The sequence below is a fragment of the Boleophthalmus pectinirostris genome, unplaced genomic scaffold (genome assembly GCF_026225935.1).
Source record: "Boleophthalmus pectinirostris isolate CB_2022bp ecotype Guang Dong unplaced genomic scaffold, ASM2622593v1 HiC_scaffold_20, whole genome shotgun sequence".
Classification (NCBI taxonomy): Eukaryota; Metazoa; Chordata; class Actinopteri; order Gobiiformes; family Gobiidae; genus Boleophthalmus; species Boleophthalmus pectinirostris.
The window spans coordinates 25,288,842-25,312,175 of record NW_026571153.1 but is presented as its reverse complement, the minus strand read 5'-3'; the positions used below and the strand labels follow the sequence as shown (position 1 = coordinate 25,312,175).

The 23,334-nt window shown below is 40.8% G+C and overlaps 1 protein-coding gene across 2 annotated transcripts in view; it reads right to left on the bottom strand.

The window, feature by feature from the left end:
* si:dkey-172j4.3 (diacylglycerol kinase eta) overlaps positions 1–23,334 on the bottom strand; it is a 103,227-nt gene that overhangs the window by 9,418 nt on the left and 70,475 nt on the right. For both annotated transcript variants that reach the window (XM_020917760.2, XM_055156272.1), the window contains 21 exons: positions 22,479–22,583; positions 21,910–22,042; positions 19,953–20,059; positions 17,912–18,037; positions 17,405–17,507; positions 16,247–16,406; positions 15,804–15,912; positions 14,043–14,182; positions 10,684–10,771; positions 9,369–9,460; positions 8,164–8,263; positions 7,602–7,667; positions 7,289–7,460; positions 6,722–6,820; positions 5,957–6,041; positions 3,878–3,985; positions 2,475–2,571; positions 2,276–2,383; positions 1,950–2,063; positions 1,449–1,583; positions 1,089–1,252 (listed from right to left, as the gene is read on the bottom strand). In XM_020917760.2, the coding sequence (XP_020773419.1) occupies positions 1,089–1,252; positions 1,449–1,583; positions 1,950–2,063; positions 2,276–2,383; positions 2,475–2,571; positions 3,878–3,985; positions 5,957–6,041; positions 6,722–6,820; positions 7,289–7,460; positions 7,602–7,667; positions 8,164–8,263; positions 9,369–9,460; positions 10,684–10,771; positions 14,043–14,182; positions 15,804–15,912; positions 16,247–16,406; positions 17,405–17,507; positions 17,912–18,037; positions 19,953–20,059; positions 21,910–22,042; positions 22,479–22,583 (2,411 nt within the window). The remainder of the gene's footprint in view (positions 1–1,088; positions 1,253–1,448; positions 1,584–1,949; positions 2,064–2,275; positions 2,384–2,474; positions 2,572–3,877; positions 3,986–5,956; positions 6,042–6,721; positions 6,821–7,288; positions 7,461–7,601; positions 7,668–8,163; positions 8,264–9,368; positions 9,461–10,683; positions 10,772–14,042; positions 14,183–15,803; positions 15,913–16,246; positions 16,407–17,404; positions 17,508–17,911; positions 18,038–19,952; positions 20,060–21,909; positions 22,043–22,478; positions 22,584–23,334) is intronic.

The following is a 23,334-nucleotide window of genomic DNA, read 5'->3' as shown; positions in this document are numbered from 1 at the left end:
TGTAGTGTACAGTTTTGTATCAGGTTTGTGAAAAATGGTCATGTCGGAGGATGGGTGATGTAGGCTTGTGGGTGGAGCATTGTACAGGCTCGTACAGCTAACTGTAAGTAGGGTTCAAATAGGGCCCAGAAGTGATCGAAAGATTAGGAGCAGTGAGGCGCAAGTGGACCCATCTCCAGATCTTGAGTTAGTCTTGGTCAGGACTAATTTAGCTGGAGGATTTGACCTATGAGGCATGTTTTGGATTGCTGGAGGAAACCAGAGGGCCCAGAAGAAGCCCACCCAGACACAGGGAGAACATGCAAACTCTGTACAGAAAGACCCGGGTGACTTGAGGTCTTTTCTTGCTCTAACCCAGGGGTGTCAAACTCATTTTGGTCCAGGGGCCATATCCAACCTACTTTGATCCTAAAGGGGCCGGATCTGAAAACTCATGGCATATAAACCCCAAAAATAACAATAAGTTCAAATATTTGTGCAGAGAAACTCAAATCTATTACAGAAATCTTTTTTAATTGATGAACTCTTTATTTTACAAAATATTATAATATTATGAACAACCTTAAACTTTAAGAAAAATGCAATTTCAACACAATGTTTTAACATGAACTTGTATGCAAATAGGAATAAGTAAATTTTTCTTGGAAAATCCTGCACTTGGCTCCACTTTTCTCATTTTTGACATTTTGCTGATGAGGGTGTCACGGTCAACAGTCAAAACTATCATCCTTTAAGAGCGTTTGGAAAGAGGCAAGTCTTCATTTGTGCTGCTCTGGTGGGAGGCGTCCACACACAGAGGTGCTGGAGACGCTGCTATGCTAAGCGGCACAGAAAATTACCAATACTTTAATAGAAAATATAATTTTAAAAAAAATCAGCCGAGGGCCAGATTAAAAGGTCTTGGAGGGCCGGATCCGACCCCCGGGCCGTATGTTTGACACCCCTGCTCTAACCACTCACCATCATGCCTCCAAAAAGGCGATTTCGCATAAATCCCCCTCTTATAAACTGTCACATTTTTCCACTTTCAAAGTTCTGTGGACGAACAGTGTCACAACCTCCTTTAAACTCGTTTTCCTCAGACTCACTTGTTGATGAGCGTCTCTGCCACCAGCCCGAGCTGTTGCACCTGTGCACACTCCTCCTCCGTCAGGTACTCCATCGACTGCTGTGAGTTCAGACGAGGACGGATCGCTCTGTACGGGTCCACCTTCATCTTATCCTCCCACGACTTCAGGGTGCTCTCAAACGCCTGGGACATAAACAAATACAGTATATGCATTTAAACATGGTGCTCTCAAATGCCTGGGACATCAAAAAATACATATACTAAAACAGGATGCTCTCAAACGCCTGGGGCAACACAGGTTCAGTTGTGATTCTACTACCTTTTTAAAACTGTAAGAGTGCAGGATATACTGTATACAGTTCCTTTCACTGTGCCTTACCCTGTCTCTGGTGAGCATCTGAGCCCTGTTCTTGTGCACGATCTTGAGGACTCCTGGAGGCTGGATCCAGGCCTCTCCGTCCACCTGCACTGGGACCCCCTCCTCCCCCAGGATGGAGATCTTCACCTGACGACACTAAGCATGCAAAAAGAACGAAGATTAGACATAAGAGGGTATGTCACAAATAATAAACTAAATAGGCAGCAGTGATTATTTGTTCATAGATTTAAAAAGCGAGAAATCAAAATGAAATCTATATTGCAATTTGAATGACGCACTTAACAAATCATAATGGCTGCAGTTTAATTTAAAAGTAGTAATAAACGAGATGGGATGAGAGAAATGTGTAAAACGAGCCTGGCAATGATTTATGGATTAAAGTACTGAGCAAGGTTTCTATCTGTGACATCACAATCATGGAAAATTTAAAGAAGATTAATGGTTCAAAGCTCAATAAAGTTTTAAATCAGTATTGTATTTTGTAGAACACTGTGTATTTACCTGAGCGATTCTGTGATGCTGCAGGTTAATGACCCTGGAGACAGCCATCTGCATACTCCCAAAGACAGCCACCACCTCCAGCTTCTTATCGTCGAACGAGGGAGCGCCAAAATTCTGGAAAGAACACAAATAGTTCAATAATCCTACCTCCCTGTGTGTCAGATGCCCTCCCTGTGTCCTGTAGTTTAGACCTCTACAAACATATTCTGATTCTTGGATTAGCTCAGCAGCTCAGATCTGAGTCTTATCTCAAATGTTAATAGTCCTGAACAGGTTTATAATACTGTGTACTGTGAAATTAATTCAGACTTGAAAATATTCCTTACATTATCTTCTTTGGTTCCACCCCAGAAGTTGATGCCTCCTGCGTAACTGGGGATATTGAGCACAGCCAGGCCCTGCAGACTGGGGAGAGACATGGGAACGCCATCACACTGCAAAAACATAAAAAAAAATTTGTTTGAGAAAGTTTGAAAAGTGCAGAAAAATGACAGATTTTGTGACTTTGTGAGTGTTTTGACTGACCTCCAGCTGAACTCTCTGCTCCAGGTTTTTGTAGGTTTTCTGGACCAGTTCTTTGGTTCCCAGGACACCGTACCACATCATGTTTTTAGTGCGACTACTGCAAAGACGAGACAGTAGAACAAGGTTACCCTCTCCTTATATGGCCGTACCCTCTCTTTATAAGGTCAGACCCTCTCCTTAAATGCTCGTACCCTCTCCTTATATGGTCACACCCTCTCCTTATATGGTCATACCTTCTTCTTATATGGTCGTACCGTAGTAGAACAAGGTTAAGGGACACTGTTCTTGTAGCAGGAAATGGGTCTTCTGCATTTGACCCATTCTTCAGGGTGTCTGGGTTAACCCTGTCAGGAACAGTGGGACCCATCTCCAGATGTGGACTACCTCAGCTGGAGAATTTGACCTATAGTGCATGTTTTGGGGGGTATGAAAAACCGAAGGAACCTATCTAGACATAGGGAGAACATTGAAACTCCACACATAGACTGTGAGGTATGAATGCTAACCACTCTGTCCCTGTACGTCATGTTTTTGTGTGATTGCTGCAAAAAGAGAAAGATCAATGGGGCTAAACTCAACAACAGCAAGAATAAGAAAAGAGAGGCAGGGGGATTCTTACAAAATCTGTCTTTGTCTGATCTCTGCATCAAACTAGAGCTGTGGGGTAAATAGTCACATTTGTATACAGCGCTCTTCCACCTTCAAGTCACTCAAAGCGCTTTACAACAACAAACCACTCACCCATTCACACACACATTCACACACCAGTGTATGCGAGGTGGGTTAAGTGTCTTGCCCAAGGACACAACAGCATTCATCGGTGGGTGGAATCACACTGCCAACCCATGGGTCAGTGGATCTGACCGTCAACCTTATTAATCCTCTACTAACTGAGCTACTGTGATGATGAGTCAAACAAAAACATTTGAGTAATACACTGAATCATGTAGAAATTATTATAATGCGCTACTTTTCAGCCTATTCCACGTAATCCACTCTGGAATCATCCACCTTAGCTGCCCTGGGGCAAACTGACGCAGGAGTGGCTGCCACAGTCATAGTCTCATAAACTGGTGTCTTGGAGGTAGGTTTTATGCACTGCTTTGAGTTTGGGTTGAACATTGAGGCTGGACTGATGGAGAATATTGACAAGATACAGTAGGTTTTATTTTACAATTACAAAAAACCAACCACATTCTTGCACTTTCTACTGCTTTATATATAACGTATACTCCAAACTCTAACCTAAATAAGTAATGCAATTCATATTTTATTCATTCTTATTCAGGATTTCACTCCCAAATGGCCCAGTGCTGATATAACTTTGATCGTACTTTATTCCATAAGAATAGTATAGAATAAGTCTTATATTTTTTTAAAGGCAGCATTCGTGTTGTGTTTACCTGCATTTCTTGGGGTGCTCGTCTCTCTTGTTGTTGAATTCGAGGGAGATTTTCGCGTCAAGGCCGATGCCAAAGTAGTTATTCATGACGCACTTTTCTGAACAGTGTCTGAAACAGAACATAAACAGCCAGCTCACACGTCTATACATGATTTTGTTTCTCTGCAGTCAATTTGTTTTGCTTTTCATTTCATTGTTGTGAACACTGAAGGCCACCGTACATCTAGGCCTGTCACAATAACAGAATTTAAAGTACAATATAATGTTTAAAGGTGCATTGAGTAACTTTTCTGATGGATGATTTTTTGGTGGACCTGCTTGTTGTATGGATATGTCATTGCTCTGCCAGGAATGTTCCCCAGTATAACATTAAACAGCTCAGGTGGGTTTATAGCTCAAAATACCTAGAAATGGGGTTGTCTCTCCACAGATCTGACCAGTAACTTAGTCTGGTTTGATCTCCATGAAGATAGAAATAGAAGTTTAATACCATACTTTGAAACATGCCAGACAAAGCAATAACATTTCCGACAAAAGCATTTGACGGACCTTCCACAAGAAAAGTTACACAATGCACCTTTAAAAAAATATAGACAATAAACGATAATATTTAAATCGATTTATGCCTAAAAACTATTCTAAATGTATAATATGGTTAAAAAAACATGAAATGCAATAAATAAAAGCAGAATCAAACAGTAGTTAGTAGTAGTTTGCGTCTATAATACCGTATTTTCCACACTATAAGGAGCACTTAAAAGCCGCACTTAAAAGCCGCACTTAAAAGCCGCACTTAAAAGCCGCACTTAAAAGCCGCACTTAAAAGCCGCACTTAAAAGCCGCACTTAAAAGCCGCACTTAAAAGCCTTTCATTTAATGAAAAAACGACGTGCCTTATAATCCAGAGCGCCTTATATCCTCCTGACTACCCATAGTTCATTTTTGTCCTCTCTAGTGGACATTTCTTTACTAAAATATTTCCAACCCCCTGCGCATTACCTAACCAACTCCCTCTGTGATTTAAAGAGGACATTCAGAGCTTTCAAATGATACCAAATTTATAAGGGTGGAGCTTTGAAAAGATCCTCCTCCTTTTCAAGAAAAATGGCTGCCATCAACACAACCACATTTTATGGAAAAAAGAACAGGAAGTGGTATACCTTTTTTATTAAGCAAATTTTGGGTGTCTTTGGGTGTCTTAGTACGACTTTAGTAAACTACAAAGACGCACCACTTGCAGCATTACGGCTTCCGTAGTCAGGAGCATAGAGTTATACATACTGTGATTCCTTTTATTATCAAAATGCACCTGTCAAGAGACACACTTACAACGCCCACTTTAAACTCAAGGCTATTATAAAGTGAAAGTGTGAGCTGCGTGGGAGCAGTGGATGAGAGAAGATGAACACACATTCACCAAGACAGAGAGACAGTGGCGAGTGACTTGCGCCACGATCTGCCAATGGATCGTGGACTCCTGGGCTAAGGATCAGTATCAACTGTGGTCCGAGCTTTCACCAAGACCAGAATCATCAGATTCCGAGAGAGATGCGGGTGTGCTAATCGCCCAACTGTTTGAACAATTATGAGTTATTGTGAATACACTAACAATTTAGCGTCAGTATTTTTTTTACACGTTACAGTTGAGAACAAAGTTGAGAGTTATTGTGATTGCGTTAAATAAAGTTTGACTGACTTATCTAACTGTTGTGTTTCGTTTAATGCGCCTTATAGTCCGATGTGGTTTATATGTGAAAAAAGTTCGAAAATAGACAATTCAATGACGGTGCGCCTTATAATCCAGAGCGCCTTATAGTGCAGAAAATACGATAAATCACAGATATTTATTCAACCCTCTACAGCTCAAATCTTATCATATGATAGAAAAATTGAAAAAATAACACAAGTTTCTCTACTAGTACAAAGAAAAAGTCCCCACTATAAACACTCACCCTCAAAAATTAAATCAATATAGTAATTATCGCAAAAGCCGATACACACATCATCCCATTATAAAGCAGTTTCTTACACTGTAGAACACAGAGACGAAACATAGATCTAGAACAATTATAAAACATACACGGGGAGGTCATTGTACATGGCTGTGTGCAGACTCTCATGTTTCTCCAGGAGGATGGGGGAGGTGGGGCTCAGATTCCCTTGACCTGAACAAAAACAGGAAGTTAATTAATCAATAAAACATTTGCAAACATTAACCAAAATAAAGATTTTGGCTAGTTTAAAGGTGCATTGTGTAACAGTGTGTTATTGCTTTGCCTGGAATGTTCCACAGTAGGGTATTAAACCTTTCTGTCTTCATGGAGATCAAACTAGTCAAAGTTACAGGTCAGATCTGTGGAGAGGTGACCGCGCTCACAGTCAGAATGCCTGTTTTTCTAGATATTTTTGAGCCCTCCATCAGAAAAGTTACACAATGTACCTTTAAGTTAATTACAACATATTCAGTAAAAAGTCCTAATTAAATTGTCAAAATTTGTAAAACTATTTTGTACAACTTGAGTTTCTCACTGAATAACTTAAAATATATGGAAAACTGTAAGTTATCTGAGGTATGTACTCACAATGCCAGCAGGGGGCGCAAGGACTACAACTGCAATGGCACTAGTGAAAGAAGTAGTAGTAGTAATAGTAATAGTAATAGTAATAATAGTTGCTGAAGTCAAAGTTGGTTTGCTGTTTACTTAAGGAAGATTCAGCAGTGACAAGGTAAAAATGTGTGGACTTTAAAAATATAGAAGATATACAATTTCAAAGGAGCCACCCCCGGATGACCACCTAATGATGTCATGAGGTGGGCTTTCCTGTTAAACACATGGGGACTCACGTGGCTCTGCGTCTTTGAGCTCTTCGCTGTTTTCTCTTTTGAAAGAAGAAGATGACGACATCCTCTGGACCTGCGTGTGACGGTTCTGTTCATCCACCACTGAAAACAAAAAAAAACACATTTAAGAAGATTAAAGAGGAGGTTTTTACTTCTATGGGGTATTAAATGCTAACACGTAACATATCGTTTTGATGCTCTGAACCCCCCTTCTCTTTGCTCCCTGCGCTAAGTCACCCCCCTTCAGAGCGCCGTCATAACAATATTGTTTTGTATCCTGCTTTCGTATATCTACATGGTTGACATCTAATACTGCTCCAGGCATGCTTTTGATGAAGGAACAATACTACAACATGGTACAAAAAGTTCACTTTGACTGTGTTCCCCTTATATGGTCATACCCTTTCCTTATAAGGTCGTACCCTCCCCTTATATGCTTGTACCCTCTCCTTACATGGTAGTATTCTCTTCCTTATATGGTCATATCCTCTCCTTATATGGTCGTACACTCTCCTTATATGCTTCTTCCCTCTCCTTATATGGTCATACCTTCGTCTTATATGGTCGTACCTTTCTCGGCCTGCTCGATGATCTGTCTCAGGGCTTTCTTCAAACTGTTGGCTCGGAGCATCAGTTGTTCTTTGGACCTGTATGTTTTTCCGTCTGATCCCGGGTCTCCTTCTCCGTCTCCTGGTCCAGACCCTCCTCCATCCTCTCCTGGACCTGAACCAGCCGGGACCACCTGCACAAAACAAGAAAACCAATAAATCAATTGCGAAAACACTATTAAAGATTTTCACTTCATCTAGACATACATTACACATTTTTATACATTTCACCATAAATTATGCTTTTTTGTGAAGTTTTGGTTTGTTATTGTTACCTGCGCCTCGGCCTCTTCGCTCAGAGCTTTGACCAGAGAGTCCAGCTTCTCGTTCAGCAGAGCGCACTGAAAGAACAAGGGGTCAGTCCACCACAACAGGTTATACAAGAACTGCACAATTTGGGAAGCTAATTGTGATTTTTCTGATTAACACCGTAAGAAGAACCTGTTTGTGCAGATGTAAACTACGACTTTGTGCAACAGTTGGTGATAGTAACTCTGACAAAATATGTGAAAACTGAGAAAATGGCCCGGTTTTCTTCATCTAGATGTCATTGTATTCTTTTTTTTTCCTTTTAAAAATTGCCTATTAATTTGTGTATTATAATTTGTCTAACTTCATAAAAAAAAATTAATTGTAGCATGACATTGCAATAACTCCAGAAATCAGATAATGATCAGATTTCTTGTGTGTGTGTAAACATAGAGTATAACATAAGTTGAGCAGAAGAAGAGAGAGACAGGCGCTCCACACCTCCGCTCGCCCACAGCTCACTGTTACACAATCGCTCCCTTATATAACTCCATACAAACACACACATGCATGGATCTTTATCTGTACCTTCTTGGCCATGGCGTCTGCCTCCTCTCTGTTCTCCGTGGCCCTCTCGTACGCCTTCCCCACCTCCGCCACAAACTCGTTCACCGTTCCACACAGAAATCTGTAATACGGAGACACGAGAGGGACACGAAGGGTTAAAGTGAGAGAGAAATGAATATAAACAAACCAATACATAACCAAAACAATGGAGATATGGGGGATGATTTATTGAGTCTCTTGTGATCATTTGATGCCTTGTAGTGACATCATGCTGGGGGAGTTCTATATGTATCTCTATGGTGGAATGTTCAGCAAAGCAAAAGCAAAAAAAAAGTTTTAAGATTGTACTGTATGAATACTACTAGTGCTATAAATCAAAGTTAAAAAAATGTTAGGTATCTGTACTGCAGATTTTTAAGTGGATATTTTTTACTTTTACTTACATCTGAGAGCTGTACTTTCTACTCCACTACATTTCTGAACAAGACTGACCAGCTGAAAAAGCTGAGGGTTTTTTTCATAGTTTTATTTCACCTTCATAGTTTGAGACTAAAATAAATTGATTCAGAACAGATTGTTTCTGTTGAACAAATTTCAGCAAAAATCTGTATCATAATCAATACATTTGAAGTCTTATAAGACCTTAAAATCTGTCAAATATTTTTTTATTTTAATTACTTTTTTTTCTTTTAATTTTAAACAGGTACTTTAATACTTAAGTTGACTTTTTCATGTGGCTTTTACTTTTTTTTGGCTCAGTTGGTAAAAAAACTGAGTACTTCTTCCACTACTGCTACAAATACAAATTCATTTTATAACCCTCAATAAGTTTACAAACATTGGGATACTAAAATACTACTATATACTATGATAGGGTGACCAAATGTCCGTTTTTCCCTGGACATGTCTGTTTTTTGCATCCTGTCTTGGGCGTCAGGTTTTTTTTTTTTTAAGTGATGGAAATGTCCGGGTTTTTATTACCGTTCATTGGGGCCATTAAACTGAGTGGCTCTCGTAGCTCTCTGTTACTCAGAAGGAGCGAGCAGACACAAACAGTCAGTGTGCAACATGCTGAAGTGCAAATGCAAATTTAATGCAAACTTGTACAAGAACTTCTCTGTTTTCCGGTTTTCACAAACGGAAATATGGTCAGCCTATACTATTATATACTACTACTAAGCCAGTTAATCCTTCAGAAGTACTTCTCTTAAAGGGAGATTACACACTTGGCGGAGGAGATGACATCGCTGTGTCTGTCTGAGTCCAGGATCTTGGCGAGATGAGAGGCCACAGAGTCTGCGTACTGAGTGATATGAACCTGGAACAACAATACAGAAGAACAGGCATTTTTAAAGGTGCACTGCGGAGCTTTTCTGATGAACACCTGCCTTCTGCTTATAATGTAAAACTGGAACACATGTCACATTTTCTTGGTATTTTTGTGCTATAAAACCACCTGTAACTGAACAAATGTAAGTCAGAGGAGTTTAATGTCATACTGTGGCACATTCTAAGCAGAGCAATGACATACACAGGCAAAAAGTTACATAGTGCACTTTTAAAGATGAAGATGAGGATTTGACCTATAGTGCATGTTTTGGGTTCATGGGGGAAACCAGAGGAAACCCACACAGACACACGGAGAACATGCAACCTCCACACGCAAAGGACCAAGCGACACAGGGATGGAACCCAAAACCCTCTTGCTTCACTCACTGTGCCAGCTTTCCCTCCCTCTCTCCCTCTTTCTCTCGCTTTCAATTTCTCTCTTTCTCTCAATCACTCATTCACACTCTTTCTTTCACTTTCACTCTCTCTCTCACTCACACTTTCTCTCACTTTCAATCTCCCTCTTTCTCTCTCTCTCTCACTAACACTCTTTCTCTCACTTTCACTCACTTACTCACTCTGTGTTTCACTCTCTCTTTCTTTCTCTCTTGCACACTCTTTCTCTCAAACTCTTTCTCACATTCTCTCACTCTCTCTCACTCACCCTCTCTTTCTGTCACCATCACTCTCTCTCTTTCTCTCTCACTCACACTCTCTTTCTCGCAGTTTCACTCTCCCTCTCTTTCTCTCTCTCATTCACTTTTTCTCTCACTTTCACTCTCTCTCACTTCACACTCTCTTTCTCTCACTTTCACTCACTCTCTTTCTCTCAAACTCTATCTCTCACTCTCTCTCTCTTCTCTCACTTTCGCTCTATTTCTTGCTCTCTCTCTCTCAATCTATTTCTCTCTCTCTCTGCTGATGTGTAAACTGTTGGATCACTGTTCAGCACGAGTCTTGAATTTAAATGAGCAGTGAGGTCAGGGGTCACAGCTACAGGAGAAGAGGAGCCGTTCTGGGTGGATATCTTCATCTGTCTGTGGACTCAGCCCCAAACGCAGTTCCACTCTCCCTCAGGCTCTCCTCAAAGTGTGAAATCTTACTTTTGCGATTAAAGGTTATTTTATATGTGGACGTTTTCATAAATATTCCATAAACATTAACCTTTAGTTAAAATGTTATCTTTCAAATGGCCGCTGGGTTCGTCAGTACCTGCAGAGGTGAGTCGAGGATGTCTTCTTCCTTCACGATGGGCGGCAGTTTGGTGGTGGACAGAACTTCATATGTCATAACGCTCCACCTAAAAAAATAAAACAATATTAACTTTATTATAACAACATCCTCTGTTCCATCTGATTACCGTATTTTCCGCACCAAAAGCCTCCAACCCCATCAAAAAACGACTGTGCGCCCCACAATCCAGAGCGCCCTATCCATGAATCCACTCGGGTGTCCCAGCACGACTTCAGTAAACTACAAAGCCGCAGCGAAAAACACCCGCAGACACACTCATCACTCCACGCGGACAAGGAATGGAACGGAGGAACGATCCGAAAAAGCGAGTGCAATGTGCCACTTCTAGCCACAAATGTGTCTTCTTTCTGCAGATTAAGGCTCTGGCAACACAGGTTCAGTTGTGATTGTAAAACTTATACTGCTCTAGTGCACCAGTGTAAAAAGTTATACACAGACACAAAAGCCATCGTCTTCCTAGTAATTATTTCAGAGCCGTGAGCCCTGGTTCATTCCTGGTTCTTCCCTGGTTCTGCCCATGTGAATATGATCTCTCACTGGGGCGACGCTGCTAAAGTTAGACCCACTAATTCGATCTTTAGGGATTTTAGGGACCTTCAAATAAAAACGGAGCCTGATCCAGATACAAGTTTAGAGCCGGGAGCATTTTAAAGACAAGACAAAAATAATGAACAAGAACAGAAATATTAGCAACTACAGTCCCTGACAAAAGTCTTGTCGCTTATCCATTTTGTAGAAACAAAAGCTTATAAACTGACTTTAAATTAATCGATTGGTTTTAGAAATGTCTCATATGAAAGCTAAAACCCTCTCAAATTATGCTCAATATACTAAAATAAATTTGCTTCACTGAAGAAAGATTGATCATTTAATGAACACAGAAAGGTCAGATTTTGGCAAGACAAAAGTCTTGTCGCCTTGTCATGTGATGCACCCAATCCTAGATTACAGCCTCACCTGTGATCAGTTACTGATCAGTCAGTTAGTGGGTGTGTATAAAAAGAACCCCAGCACACCAGACCTTCACATCAACTGCAACTTGACCTCTGACAACATGCCTAAGATCCACCCTGAGACCAAAGCATTAATTATCAAGAGGCTGAAGACCAGATCCACTGCTGAGGTGGTGACACCTTCAATGTGTCTCAGCGTCAAGTACAAAGAATAAGAAAAAGATCTGAAATGACTGGAGATGTTTTTGACAAGCCCAGGTCCGGCAGACCCCGCAAGACAACTGCTCGGGAGGACCGTTTGTTGATATCGAAAATCCAAGGCCCCTTTTCCACTGCAGCAGACTCCACCAGGCCTGGTCACCTCAAGTCCCTGTGTCAACCACAACAGTTTGTAGAATTCTGTCTCGAAATGGCCTCCATGATCGAATCAGTGCACAGAAACCAGCACTAAACAAAAGGCAATTAAAAAAACCGTGTGGCATTTGCCAAGGCCCACAGCCTGCTAAAAGGATGGACACTGGAAAAGTGGCAGAAGGTGGATTTCTCAGATGAATCCTCGGTTGAATTACATCACAGCCGCCGCAAATATTGCAGGAGACCTACTGGAGCCGCATGGATCCAAGATTCACCCAGAAAACAGTTAAGTTTGGTGGCGGAAAAATCCTGGTCTGGGGTTCCATCCAGTATGGGGGTGTGCGAGACATTTGCAGGGTGGAAGGCAAATATCAATAACCTAAAATATCAAGAAGTATTAGCTCCTCTTACATTCCCAACCATAAAAGGGGTCAGATTTTGCAGCAGGATGGTGCTCCATCGCATACTTCTATCTCTACATCAAAGTTTCTCTCAAGGTGAAGAAGATCAAGGTGCTCCAGGACTGGCCAGCCCAGTCACCAGACATGAACATCATTGAGCAGGTCTGGGGTAGAATGAAAGAGGAAGCATGGAAGGCAAAAACCAAAGAATCTTGATGAACTCTGGGAGGCATGTAAGACGCTTTCTTTGCTATTCCTGATGACTTCATCAACAAATTGTATGAATCATTGTCGAACCGCATGGATGTAGTCCTTGAAGCTCATGGAAGTCATACAAGATATTAAATATGGATCTCACAGCACCACTACTTCATTCACTGACGTTATGCAACATATTTTTGTATTTGAAGTAAATTATTTGCTCAATTTTCTGTAGGCGACAAAACTTTTGTCTTGCCAAAATCTGACCTTTCTGTGTTCATTAAATGATCAATCTTTCTTCAGTGAAGCAAATTTATTTTAGTATATTGAGCATAATTTGGGAGGGTTTTAGCTTTCATATGAGACATTTCTAAAACCAATCGATTAATTTAAAGTCAGGTTATAAGCTTTTGTTTCTACAAAATGGATAAGCGACAAGACTTTTGTCAGGGACTGTACTGTAATAGTGAAATTATAGAGCCAAGAAAAAAAAGTTAAATAACTCAGCTAACTAACTCAAAATAGTAGAGTTATTTAACTTTTTTTTTTTTACAAAATAATTCCTCATATCTAGATTCATATATCTGATGTCTTCTGTGTGTCTAAAATTAAAGGGCCCATCTCATGCAAAATTTACTTTCTACCTTCTAAGAGTGATGTGTGGACCTCGTATATGTCGCCGAAATGTTTTTTAGATTATTTGGCAATTTTTTTTTACAAATTGCAGCGTATTTCTGCCACTCTCCCACGTGACAAGGAACTAAAGCTGCTACAACGATGACGAGGCCAACTACACCTATGACACTTTTGACGTAGCAGAAAGCGCTTCGCACCTGCCCCCCTCAGTGTATTGTTCTACACTGCCGTCCACACGATATAATAAGTTTATCTACTAGTGTTTATTAATACTTTACCAATAGTAACCAGTAATGTTCAGCTGATGCCGACGCGGTGCTTGAGCTTCATGCACCTGTAAGTCCTCGTCTGATTCCGGGTCCAGCACATGCGGCTGAACACCATGATGAATAAAAGTTTATTCCTACCGCTATCAGGGTGCACGCCTGTCTCCCCCTCCCTCCCTGAGATGGGCGGAGGAAGGGCGGCTCACTCAGAGCCTACGTCACGTTTGGAGGGTGGAGCCTGTGTTTTCTCAGGACGGGCGGGGGGATGAGCAATAGTCGGCCTTTCATAGTTCCTTGTCTGTGATGCCTCCAAGAAATCCGTAAGATTTCATAACTATTGTGTAATGGATGTTCCAAAACCCAAATTGTGCTTGTTTATGTGCAGAAGATACAATGTGAAAAGAGTTATTTTGCATGAGATGGGCTCTTTAAATAACAATAAAGAAAAAAAAAAAACACAATGAGAGCGTGTGTCCAAAATTTTGAGTTGTAGTGTAATCTTTTACCTGTCCAGCATCTTTGTCGTGGCTCTCTCCAGTTTCTCGAGGATCTGGAGCAGTTGAGCGTCGTCGTCACAGAGACCGCCCCATCCAAGCACCCGCGCCAAGTCGTTCCCCGTGCCCAGAGGAAGCACGCCCAACTGGCACTGGGCACAGGAGAGGAGAGGAAACGTCAACAAATGTTAAACAGTATGGCATTAAACGGGTCTATCTCTATGTACACACACTCATTCCCCGCAGGTCACATTAAAAACCAAAAAAAAAAAGCTCTGTATAATGGTAAATGAATGGCACATCAGCTCGAGCTAACGATGCTAATGAACTGTGGTAAATTTAATTATCGCTTTAACGACCGTTAGCTAAACATGCTAATCACTTTAAAGCATTGCCATGAAATTATTACATCCTGATTCAATTTAACACTGCATATTTTTAATTATGTGAAATTATAGCGTTATCAAAGCACTATTTCTGCCACTTGATTTTAATGGATAGAACAGGTCATGGTTTAGAGAGACCAAATGTCCCTATTTACCCAGAACAGTCCCAGTTTTGAGCCCTGTGTCCCCTGTTCCAGCAGATTTATCCAAAACCAGTGATTTGTCCCAGTTTTATACAAGAAATGTCCCAGGTGTCCCTATTTTTGAACAATCTGATCCCTGCCAACAGTAAAGAGAGGCATAAATGTGTAATTTGTTTAGGTAAAATACAGAAAAGCTGCTTAAAAATGATCAAAACACAAAGAAAATGTGACTATACTGAGTCATGTTTGTCTTCATTACGCACTTGATTCACAATTTAATCATTACAAAGCACCAAAAAACTGGGGATTTTTTGGTGGCTCCAGTTTTTTATTTTGAAATTCTGATCACCCTAGCATGGTTTCCAATCTCTTGTGTGTTAAAGGTGTACTATGAACCATTTCTAGTGGGAACTCTGCCACATGTTTGTCTCCATGAAGATGTTATTTTTTTGCAAGGAATGTTCAACAGTATGGCATTAAACTTATCTCCATGAAGATAAGAAGGTGACACCACTAGGTCAAGTTACAGGTCAAATCTGTGGTGAGTCGAAACTGCTCACAGTAAGAATGGATGTTTGTTTTTCACAGATTATATCTAAACAAAAGAATGCAAGATAGATCAATGTAATGCCATAGTTTGAAACATTCCAGTTTCCATGGTTACAAGCAGGCAGTAGATCCCCCATGACAAAAATCACATAGAGCACTTTCATACAGTTGCATACAAACAAATCAGTAACTAAAAAGTTCTTTCTTTTAGATTTTCTTCTCAAATGTCAATGTGACGTCACACTGGGGGTGTTCTACATGTATATCTATGTTAGAATGTTGAGCAGTTACCCTGGTGACATAATGCACAGATTAGCAAACACGGTGAAAAAAGTTTTAGATTGTCTGATGATTCAAGGAAAATACAAAATGGATTAAACAGCACATTTTCAGGAGCCTGTGATCAGTACGAGCATTCATGGTCCTGTTTAAGAGTTTGATTAAAACTATTGGCTAACACTAGATAGGTTGTAACTGTAATTTTATGTGTCACTTTTTTAACAACACAAATATCAGCTCACATGTTGTAGTTCCAGCTAAGTCAGTTCTTTCTGGGCAGATTGTGTTAAAACAAAGGTCACATTTAAGTCTAACAAAGCCTCAGACAAAGCAGAGCTTACAGTTAGCATCACACCCCCAGAGAATGTTGATGACATCATCTGCAAAGTATCCACAGTGTGGTGTCCATGTCTGACCTGTTTGTGGAGATTGAGTTTGTCGAGCTCGGACAGGACCCAGCCCACGCTCCCGTCTCCTCCACAAACCAGGATCCGGAACGTCACAAACTTCTGGAACAAACGAAGACTGCAACAAAACAACAGAAAAATAGGACAGGATATTTTATCAGCACAAAAACCTTCACAGTCAATCAGCTCTAAGCATTCAGCTCGTTCTTCTGGATCTGTGATTCATAAAAAGTTCCGTAATTAGATGCAGCGTGAGCACAGCCAACAGTTCAATACATAAGACGGAAACACATTTATAGGGGGTCAATATTTACCGTGTATGTACTTTTTCTTGGTATTACTGATTAATCTATGACTATTTTTTGGGTATATGATCAGATTTGAGAGGTCCAAAGTTCAAATTAATAACAAAGAAAAAAAACTATCTCATATTGAATCTGCACTTGTCTTACCCGAGCTCTGGGCCTCCGTTCATGAGGTCAAACACTTGCGCTGGATTCAGGAGCTGTTTGAACTTTCGGAGGAACTTGACTCCCTGATTATCTCCACTTTTGGAGTTGACGAGGACCAGGAGCGGGCTGGAGCAGGAAGCAGACGCGGCGTTCCAAAAACCTGAGGAAATATACAGGGTTAGGTAAAAATACTATCACATTTATTATAGCCAATGATGGTTTAAAATACAAAGGCGCGTGCAAAAAACCACTGAGACATAGGTGCTTTATGTAACTTTTTGGTTGTGGGTCCATCACCTGCTTGTTTCTATTGTCTACCTTACATTTATTTAATTACAGGTGGTTTTAGTGCTGAAAATACCTAGAAAAACAGGCATTCTCCACAGATCTGACCTGTAACTTGGTCTGGTTTGGTCTCGATGATGATAGAAAGGCTTAATACCATACACAAAACATTCCAGACAAAGCAATAACATCTACGTGAAGAAAAGCATTTGACGTATCCTCCACCAGAAAAGTTACACAATGCGTCTTTAAAGGCATTGTACCTGATTTTTACCATCTTAAAAACGTGAAAAACACAACTAGTTCATTTAAAACAGTTGCAATGGTTCAAAGTTATTCCTAACTTTTCACCTTGATGAGTTTATAAGAGCTTTTCACAACTTTCAGAAGCCAGAGTGGAGTTTTTGCATGACTATAAAGCTAAAAACAACTAGCATCTTAAAGCGCACTTCCTGATTATCAGACAGTAAAATGCATACGTAAGATTTAGACAGGACACAGTAGACGTACGCGTGGGGTGAAAAAGATGTATTATATTAAACCATCCCTTCACAATCTCTACTGAACTAAAAGGAAAGAAGAGCTGTTAACTTGAAAACTACCACTTCATGACATCACAAGTTGGAACCTTTTGAGCTTTGGAGATGTATACCGACTAATAAAGGATTACTCAAACATGTGTGAATGAAACAAAACACAACTCTAGATTTGTTTTTGAGGAGGAAACAACATTCTAACAGTTGATTGAGTTGATTTTGGATAATATAGGACATTGAATTAATCCGCAAGGGAAATTACTTGTAGGCAGTAGCTCAAACATCACAATATAATGACAAAAAATAAAACATAATTAAAATCCACAGTTTTCCTCACCGTCTGAGTCGATGCTGTTCAGGGCCGTCGGGGGGATGATGGACACTCTGCACTGACCCAAAGGACACACCTTCCCCAGCTGCTCCTTACAGCTGTTATGAACCTGTAATAACACACAGAGAACTGAGGGGGGCGCTCTCTTTACAACTTTTATGAACCTGAGTGCTAAAACAAGTAAAATGGGCCAAAAATTCCACCAGACTACGCAGGACGCCAGGCGAACCAACGCAAAGGTTCAGATGAAATACAATGTTTACAGAAGTCACGAAGAGAAGCCAGTAAGTCTTTGTGTTTTGGTAATTTCTGAGCTAAAGTTCCTCTAAAGAACTTCATGACATCATAAGGTGGACCAGAGCAATTTGAGCTTTGGAGATGACTCAAACATGTGTGAATGAAACGAAACACAACTCCAGGTCTGTTTTTGAGGAGGTAACAACATTATAGCACGGTTTAAAGCTCACAAGAGTCAGTGTTGTGTTTTTGTGGACAGATTTGAGGTGCACTTACGATGGCTTTACACCAGAGGCAGCGCCAGTCCTGCAGCCTCCTCACACTACCGCAGTTTCGATCGCAGACGGAACATTTGGCACTGACTGGCAAGTTCCCCTCCAACCACTGATGAGGCATGGACACCTGCACCGAGAGAGGGGAGAGGAGGAGAGGAGAGAGAGAGGAGAGAGAGAGGAGAGAGGGGGAGAGGAGAAAGAAGAGGAGAAAGGAGAGAGAGAAGGAGAACGGAAAGGAGTAGAGGAGTGGAGAGAGAGGGAGGGGAGGAGAAGGGAGAGTGGAGAGAGAAGAGGAGATAGGAGTGGAAAGAGGAGAGAGGGAGGAGGGGACAGAGAAGAGAGGATAGGAGAGAGGAGAGGAGAGAGGAGGGAGGAGAGGAAGAGAAGGGAGAGGAATGGAGAGAGAAGAGGAGAGAGGAGTGGAAAGAGGAGAGAGGGAGGAGAGGAGGAGAAACAGGAGTAGGAAGGAGAGGAGTGGAGAGAAAAGAGAGGAGAGAGGAGAGGAGGAGAAAGAAGAGGAGAGGAGAGAGGAGAGAGGAGGAGAGGAGCGGAAAGGAGAGGAGTGGAAAGAGGAGAGAGAGGAGAGAGGAGAGAGAGAAGAGAGAGAGAAAGAGGAGGAGAGGAGAGAGAAGAGAGGGAGGAGAAAGGAGAAGAGTGGAAAGAGAAGAGGAGAGTGAAGAGGAGAAAGGAGTGGACAGAGGAGAGGGGAGAAGAAGACGGGTTATTGATGTATTTAAAAGGTGCATTATGTAACTTTTGTCACTGACCTGTTTGTCTCCATGGAGATACTACGCTTTACCATGAACGTTGCACAGTATTATTAAATTAACATGAGATTAAACAAAGGGCATTACACTAAATCACTACAAATTGGAATTCTGATTAAACACAGATTTGGTATTTGATAGAGCTTTTTTAGTTTTAGCCTCACATCACAGTATCAGACTGGATCATTCGCCAAAAATACAGATATTTCTTGTGAAAATCCCTCCCAAACTCAAAGTCTTAACTGCAGCAAAAATAATGATGCAATCTCAGAGTTGAACCTGAAAACTGTCACGGAGATTTCAGCGCTCAGTTTCTCATCGAACATAATGAGGGACAATAAACGGCTGGATTTTCATTTTATTTTAGGGATAGAAGAAAAAAGAACAAAGGCAGATTCTGTATTCAGTATTCAGCTCTAATCTTAAAGGTGCATTGTGTAACTTTTCTAGTGGAGGATCTGTCAAACACTTTTCCACGATGGAGATGTTATTGCTTTGTCTAGAATGTTTCACAGTGTCGTGTTAAACCTTTCTATATTCATGGAGACCAAACCAGACCAAGTTACAGGTCAGATCTGTGGAGAGGCGACCCCGCTCACAGTCAGAATGCCTGTTTTTCTAGGTATTTTTGACCAATAAAAGCATCTGTAACTGAATAAATGTAAGGTAGAGCTGTTTAATGTCACACTGTGGAACATTCCAGACAGAGCATTAATGTATCCATAGAAACAAGAAGGTAACGGACCCTCTACCAAAAAGTTACAGAGTGCAGCTTTAACTTCCAATAACCTCAGTTCTTAAAAATTGGAATTGGTATTTTTTAAATTATACACAATATTTTTTTATTAATTTGTTTCTGTTTAGTTCTTGGCAGTCTGAGTCTCCCCTCCCTTTGCTCTCTGCGCTAAGTCACTCCCCCTTCAGAGCGCTATCACAACACAATCAGCATCATCCCTCTAATTAAACTACTTGCACATCGCATCAGGTTTGTGAAGTTGTAGTGTATTATTTTGTATCATGTTTTTGTATTTTTATGGAGTATGGGAGCATGGAAGATGTAGGCTTGTGAATTTGAATAGGGCCCAAGAGAGATCACTAAATTACTCAGACATGCATGGATGACATCTAAAATTTCTTCAAGCATGTTTTTGATGAGAGAACAATGTTATAACATCACAGAAAGCTCTGAACTTTGTATGACTGTGTATTTTTTCAACCACACAATTGAATTTCTAGTGCTAATAATAATCATACATAAATCACGAATGAGCTCACCCCATCCTCGTCCTCGATGATGTCATTTCCTATGGAGGCCAGCGTGGTCCATTTGCAGTTGTTTGTGGAGCGAACGGCACAACGTTTATGAGCTTTGAATTTACACACTGTAAAAAAAATATACAAACATGGGTTAATATGGTTTCACAACACTGTAAAGTCCCTATAGTTTAACCTGAGCTGGGGAAAAGGTCAGAGCTCTAAGGTGGCATTTCCTGTGTAACTGTCAAATTGCAGATTTGTTAACCTGGTTTATTGTTCAGTTCTCTGTAATTACTGGGCCTACCCACATGAAACAAAAACTGACACAACGTTTAAAGTCTTCTCTGTCTGTATAAATAAAGAAAAGTGAAATAATTTGATCACAATAGCTTCAGAAAGTGTTGCCATTATTCAACCCCAAAGACGTGACTGTTGTCAGTTGAAAGGAGTTCAAGCGTTAAGATTATGACTCTATTTCCATTTTGACTCATTCACTTACTCAAAAAGGGCACAGGGACGGAAATAGTGAAAAAAAGTATCTAATATCAATATTGAGTATTAATATAATATAATATGATATACCGTATTTTCCGCACTATTAGGGCGCTCTGGATTATAAGGCGCACTGTCACAGAATGGTCTATTTTCAAACTTTTTTCACAGATAAACTGCACTGGACTTTAAACAAAACAACAGCTAGATGGGTCAGTCGGACTTTGGGAGGGTGCTGTCTGGGACCGCTGGATTGTTGGCGTGTTCGCAGTGACTCAGTTGTTCAGTTGTGGCTAGAAGTGGGACACTGCACTCGCTTTTTCGCGTGGAGTGATGAGTGTGGCTGAGGGTGTTTGTCGCTGTGTGGTCGCTGTGCGGTCGCTGTCTGCTCCGTGTGTGTTTGCATTCACTGTGGGTGGTGCGGCTTTGTAGTTTACTGAAGTCGTGCTGGGACACCCGAGTGGATTCATGTATAGGGTGCATGTATAGGGCGCTCTGGATTGTGGAGCGCACAGTAGTTTTTAAATGGGCTTGGAGGCTTAAGAGCGCGCCCTATAGCCCAGAAAATACAGTAAGTATAATATAAGTGAATAATGCACCCAATCAGTGCATCCCTATATTTTTTCTTGAGTTTTCAGACTTTTTTTGGCTGTGTTTGCTAATGTGTACATTGTGTCACCATGATATCGAAGAGTCTGTATCGATATTGGCTAATACGTTACTGGAACGGATATCCATCCCTACGCCCATCCCTACTTGTATTGTGTCACTTTTTTCTATTTGTGTGTAAATCTGTGCGTCATGTTTTAGCTCAAGGATGTTTGTAGTTTATTTGCTCACGTTGTGTAACTTTCTCAAGTCCGAGTGTTTCACGACTTCTCACAATCACGACTCGCCCTGTTACAGAGAACCATAAAGCTGCTCTAATCTAATCTAATCTAAGAAAGACCCGAACATGAGTCACTGTGGGCTAAGAGTTCAAGGTGACCCTCATATGCATAGAAAGAGGGATGATTATACTTCTGTGGGGTCTTAACTGCTAACACAACATAGTTAGATCACCATGTTACCATTTATTTTTCTGAAAATGCTATATTCACCTGCTAATGAAATTACTGCACGTCACATCAGGTTTGTGAAGTTACAGTGTATTGTTTTGAATTATGTTTTTGTATATTTATGGAACATTATTGTGTGGGAGCATGGGTGATGTAGACTTGTGGGTGGAACCTTGTACAGAATCTTACAGCTAACTGTAAGGAGGATTTGAATAGGGCCCAGGAGAGATCACTTAATTACTCAAACATGCATGGATGACATCTAAAGCCACTTCAGACATGTTTTTGATGAGAAAACGTAACGTAACATGGTAGAATGCTGAAGGTCTTTTTACATAACAATGTATGTAAACACAGTATGATGTCTTTATAGTATTAGTAGAAGTAATGGTCGTAGTATTAGTAGTATTTTGTAGTATTAGTACCTTCACAGGAGAGTCCGTGGGAGGTGACTCCAGGCAGCGCCTCTCTGCACACGTTACAGAAGGTGGGGCGGGCGTGCGAGCATGCGTACCAGTTATGCATCCCACTGAAGTGCTCCATGTTAAACTGACTGGCCTGAAGACATGGACAGAGACAGAGAAGAGGGATCACATACATTATAATATATTATTTTTACATTTGTTTCCCCAGTAAGCCTAATTATTTCTGTTAGTCTTTGGTTGTTTATGTCCATGCACTCTCCCCTCTCCCATATCGCAGTGTGTGTCCGACAGCAGCACATCTGTCCTGGTCCTCACTTTGATCCTCCAGTCCAGTAGTGGACCCAGGACCCACAGTAATCAAAGACCTACTCCAGTGACCCAAGTGGTGAGTGACCCAACACTATTCATGGTGTTGGGTCACTCACCACTTGTGCAAGTGAGCGCAGGCAATGCAACCTAGTGTGAATAACTAAATAGTGAATAATGCACCCAGGCAGTGCATCCCAAGTTTTCAGACGTGTGCATTATGTCACCATAGTAACGGCTGAACATTCCTTCCAAAGACAAACCTCGTAAGTCTCCCACTTCTGCACAGACTTGAGCGCACTGATCCAGTCTTCCATCTCTTTCCTGCTCTCCGCACACAGCATCAACTTACGGAATGGAGTGATCACCTGGAAAACAACACAAAAAGTTCATATTTCATTAGATTTGAGATAGAAAGACTTAGGACAGCTGATGTCATCAACATTTTCCAGGGCTGTGAAGATAACTGAAGGCACTGCTCTGTCTATAAAGCTCTATTACTCAAATAAGACTTAGTCTTTGTTTTAACACAATCTGACCAGAAAGAACTGGCTTAACTGGAACTACAACAAGTGAGCTGATTTGTGCTGTTAAACAAGTCTCTTACACATAAAATTTAAGTTCTAGTTAACATTAGTAACATAAGCAACAGTTTCAGTCACTCTCAGCAACAGTCACTCTCATCATGTTGTTAAAAATCAAACTCCTAAACAGGACATTACATTTATTTTATATTTTTTCCTTGAGTTTTCAGACAATCTTACAACTTCGTGTGTGCACTGTGTCACCATGATAACTACTGAAGACATGCATGTACAACACCCCCAGCATGTCACCGTGTAAACCAGGTAAACAAATTTGCAATTTGTTAGTTAAACAGCAAATTCCACCATTCGAACTCTGACCTGCCCTCCAGCTCAGGTGAAAGGTGCATTGTGTAACATTTCTCATAGAGGGTTTGACAAATGCTTTTTTCCATGGAGATGTTATTGCTTTATCTGGAATGTTTCACAGTATGGCATTAAACCTTTCTATCTTCATGGAGACCAAACCAGACCAGTTACAAGTCAGATCTGTGGAGAGGCGACCCACTCAGAGTCAGAATGTCTGTTTTTCTAG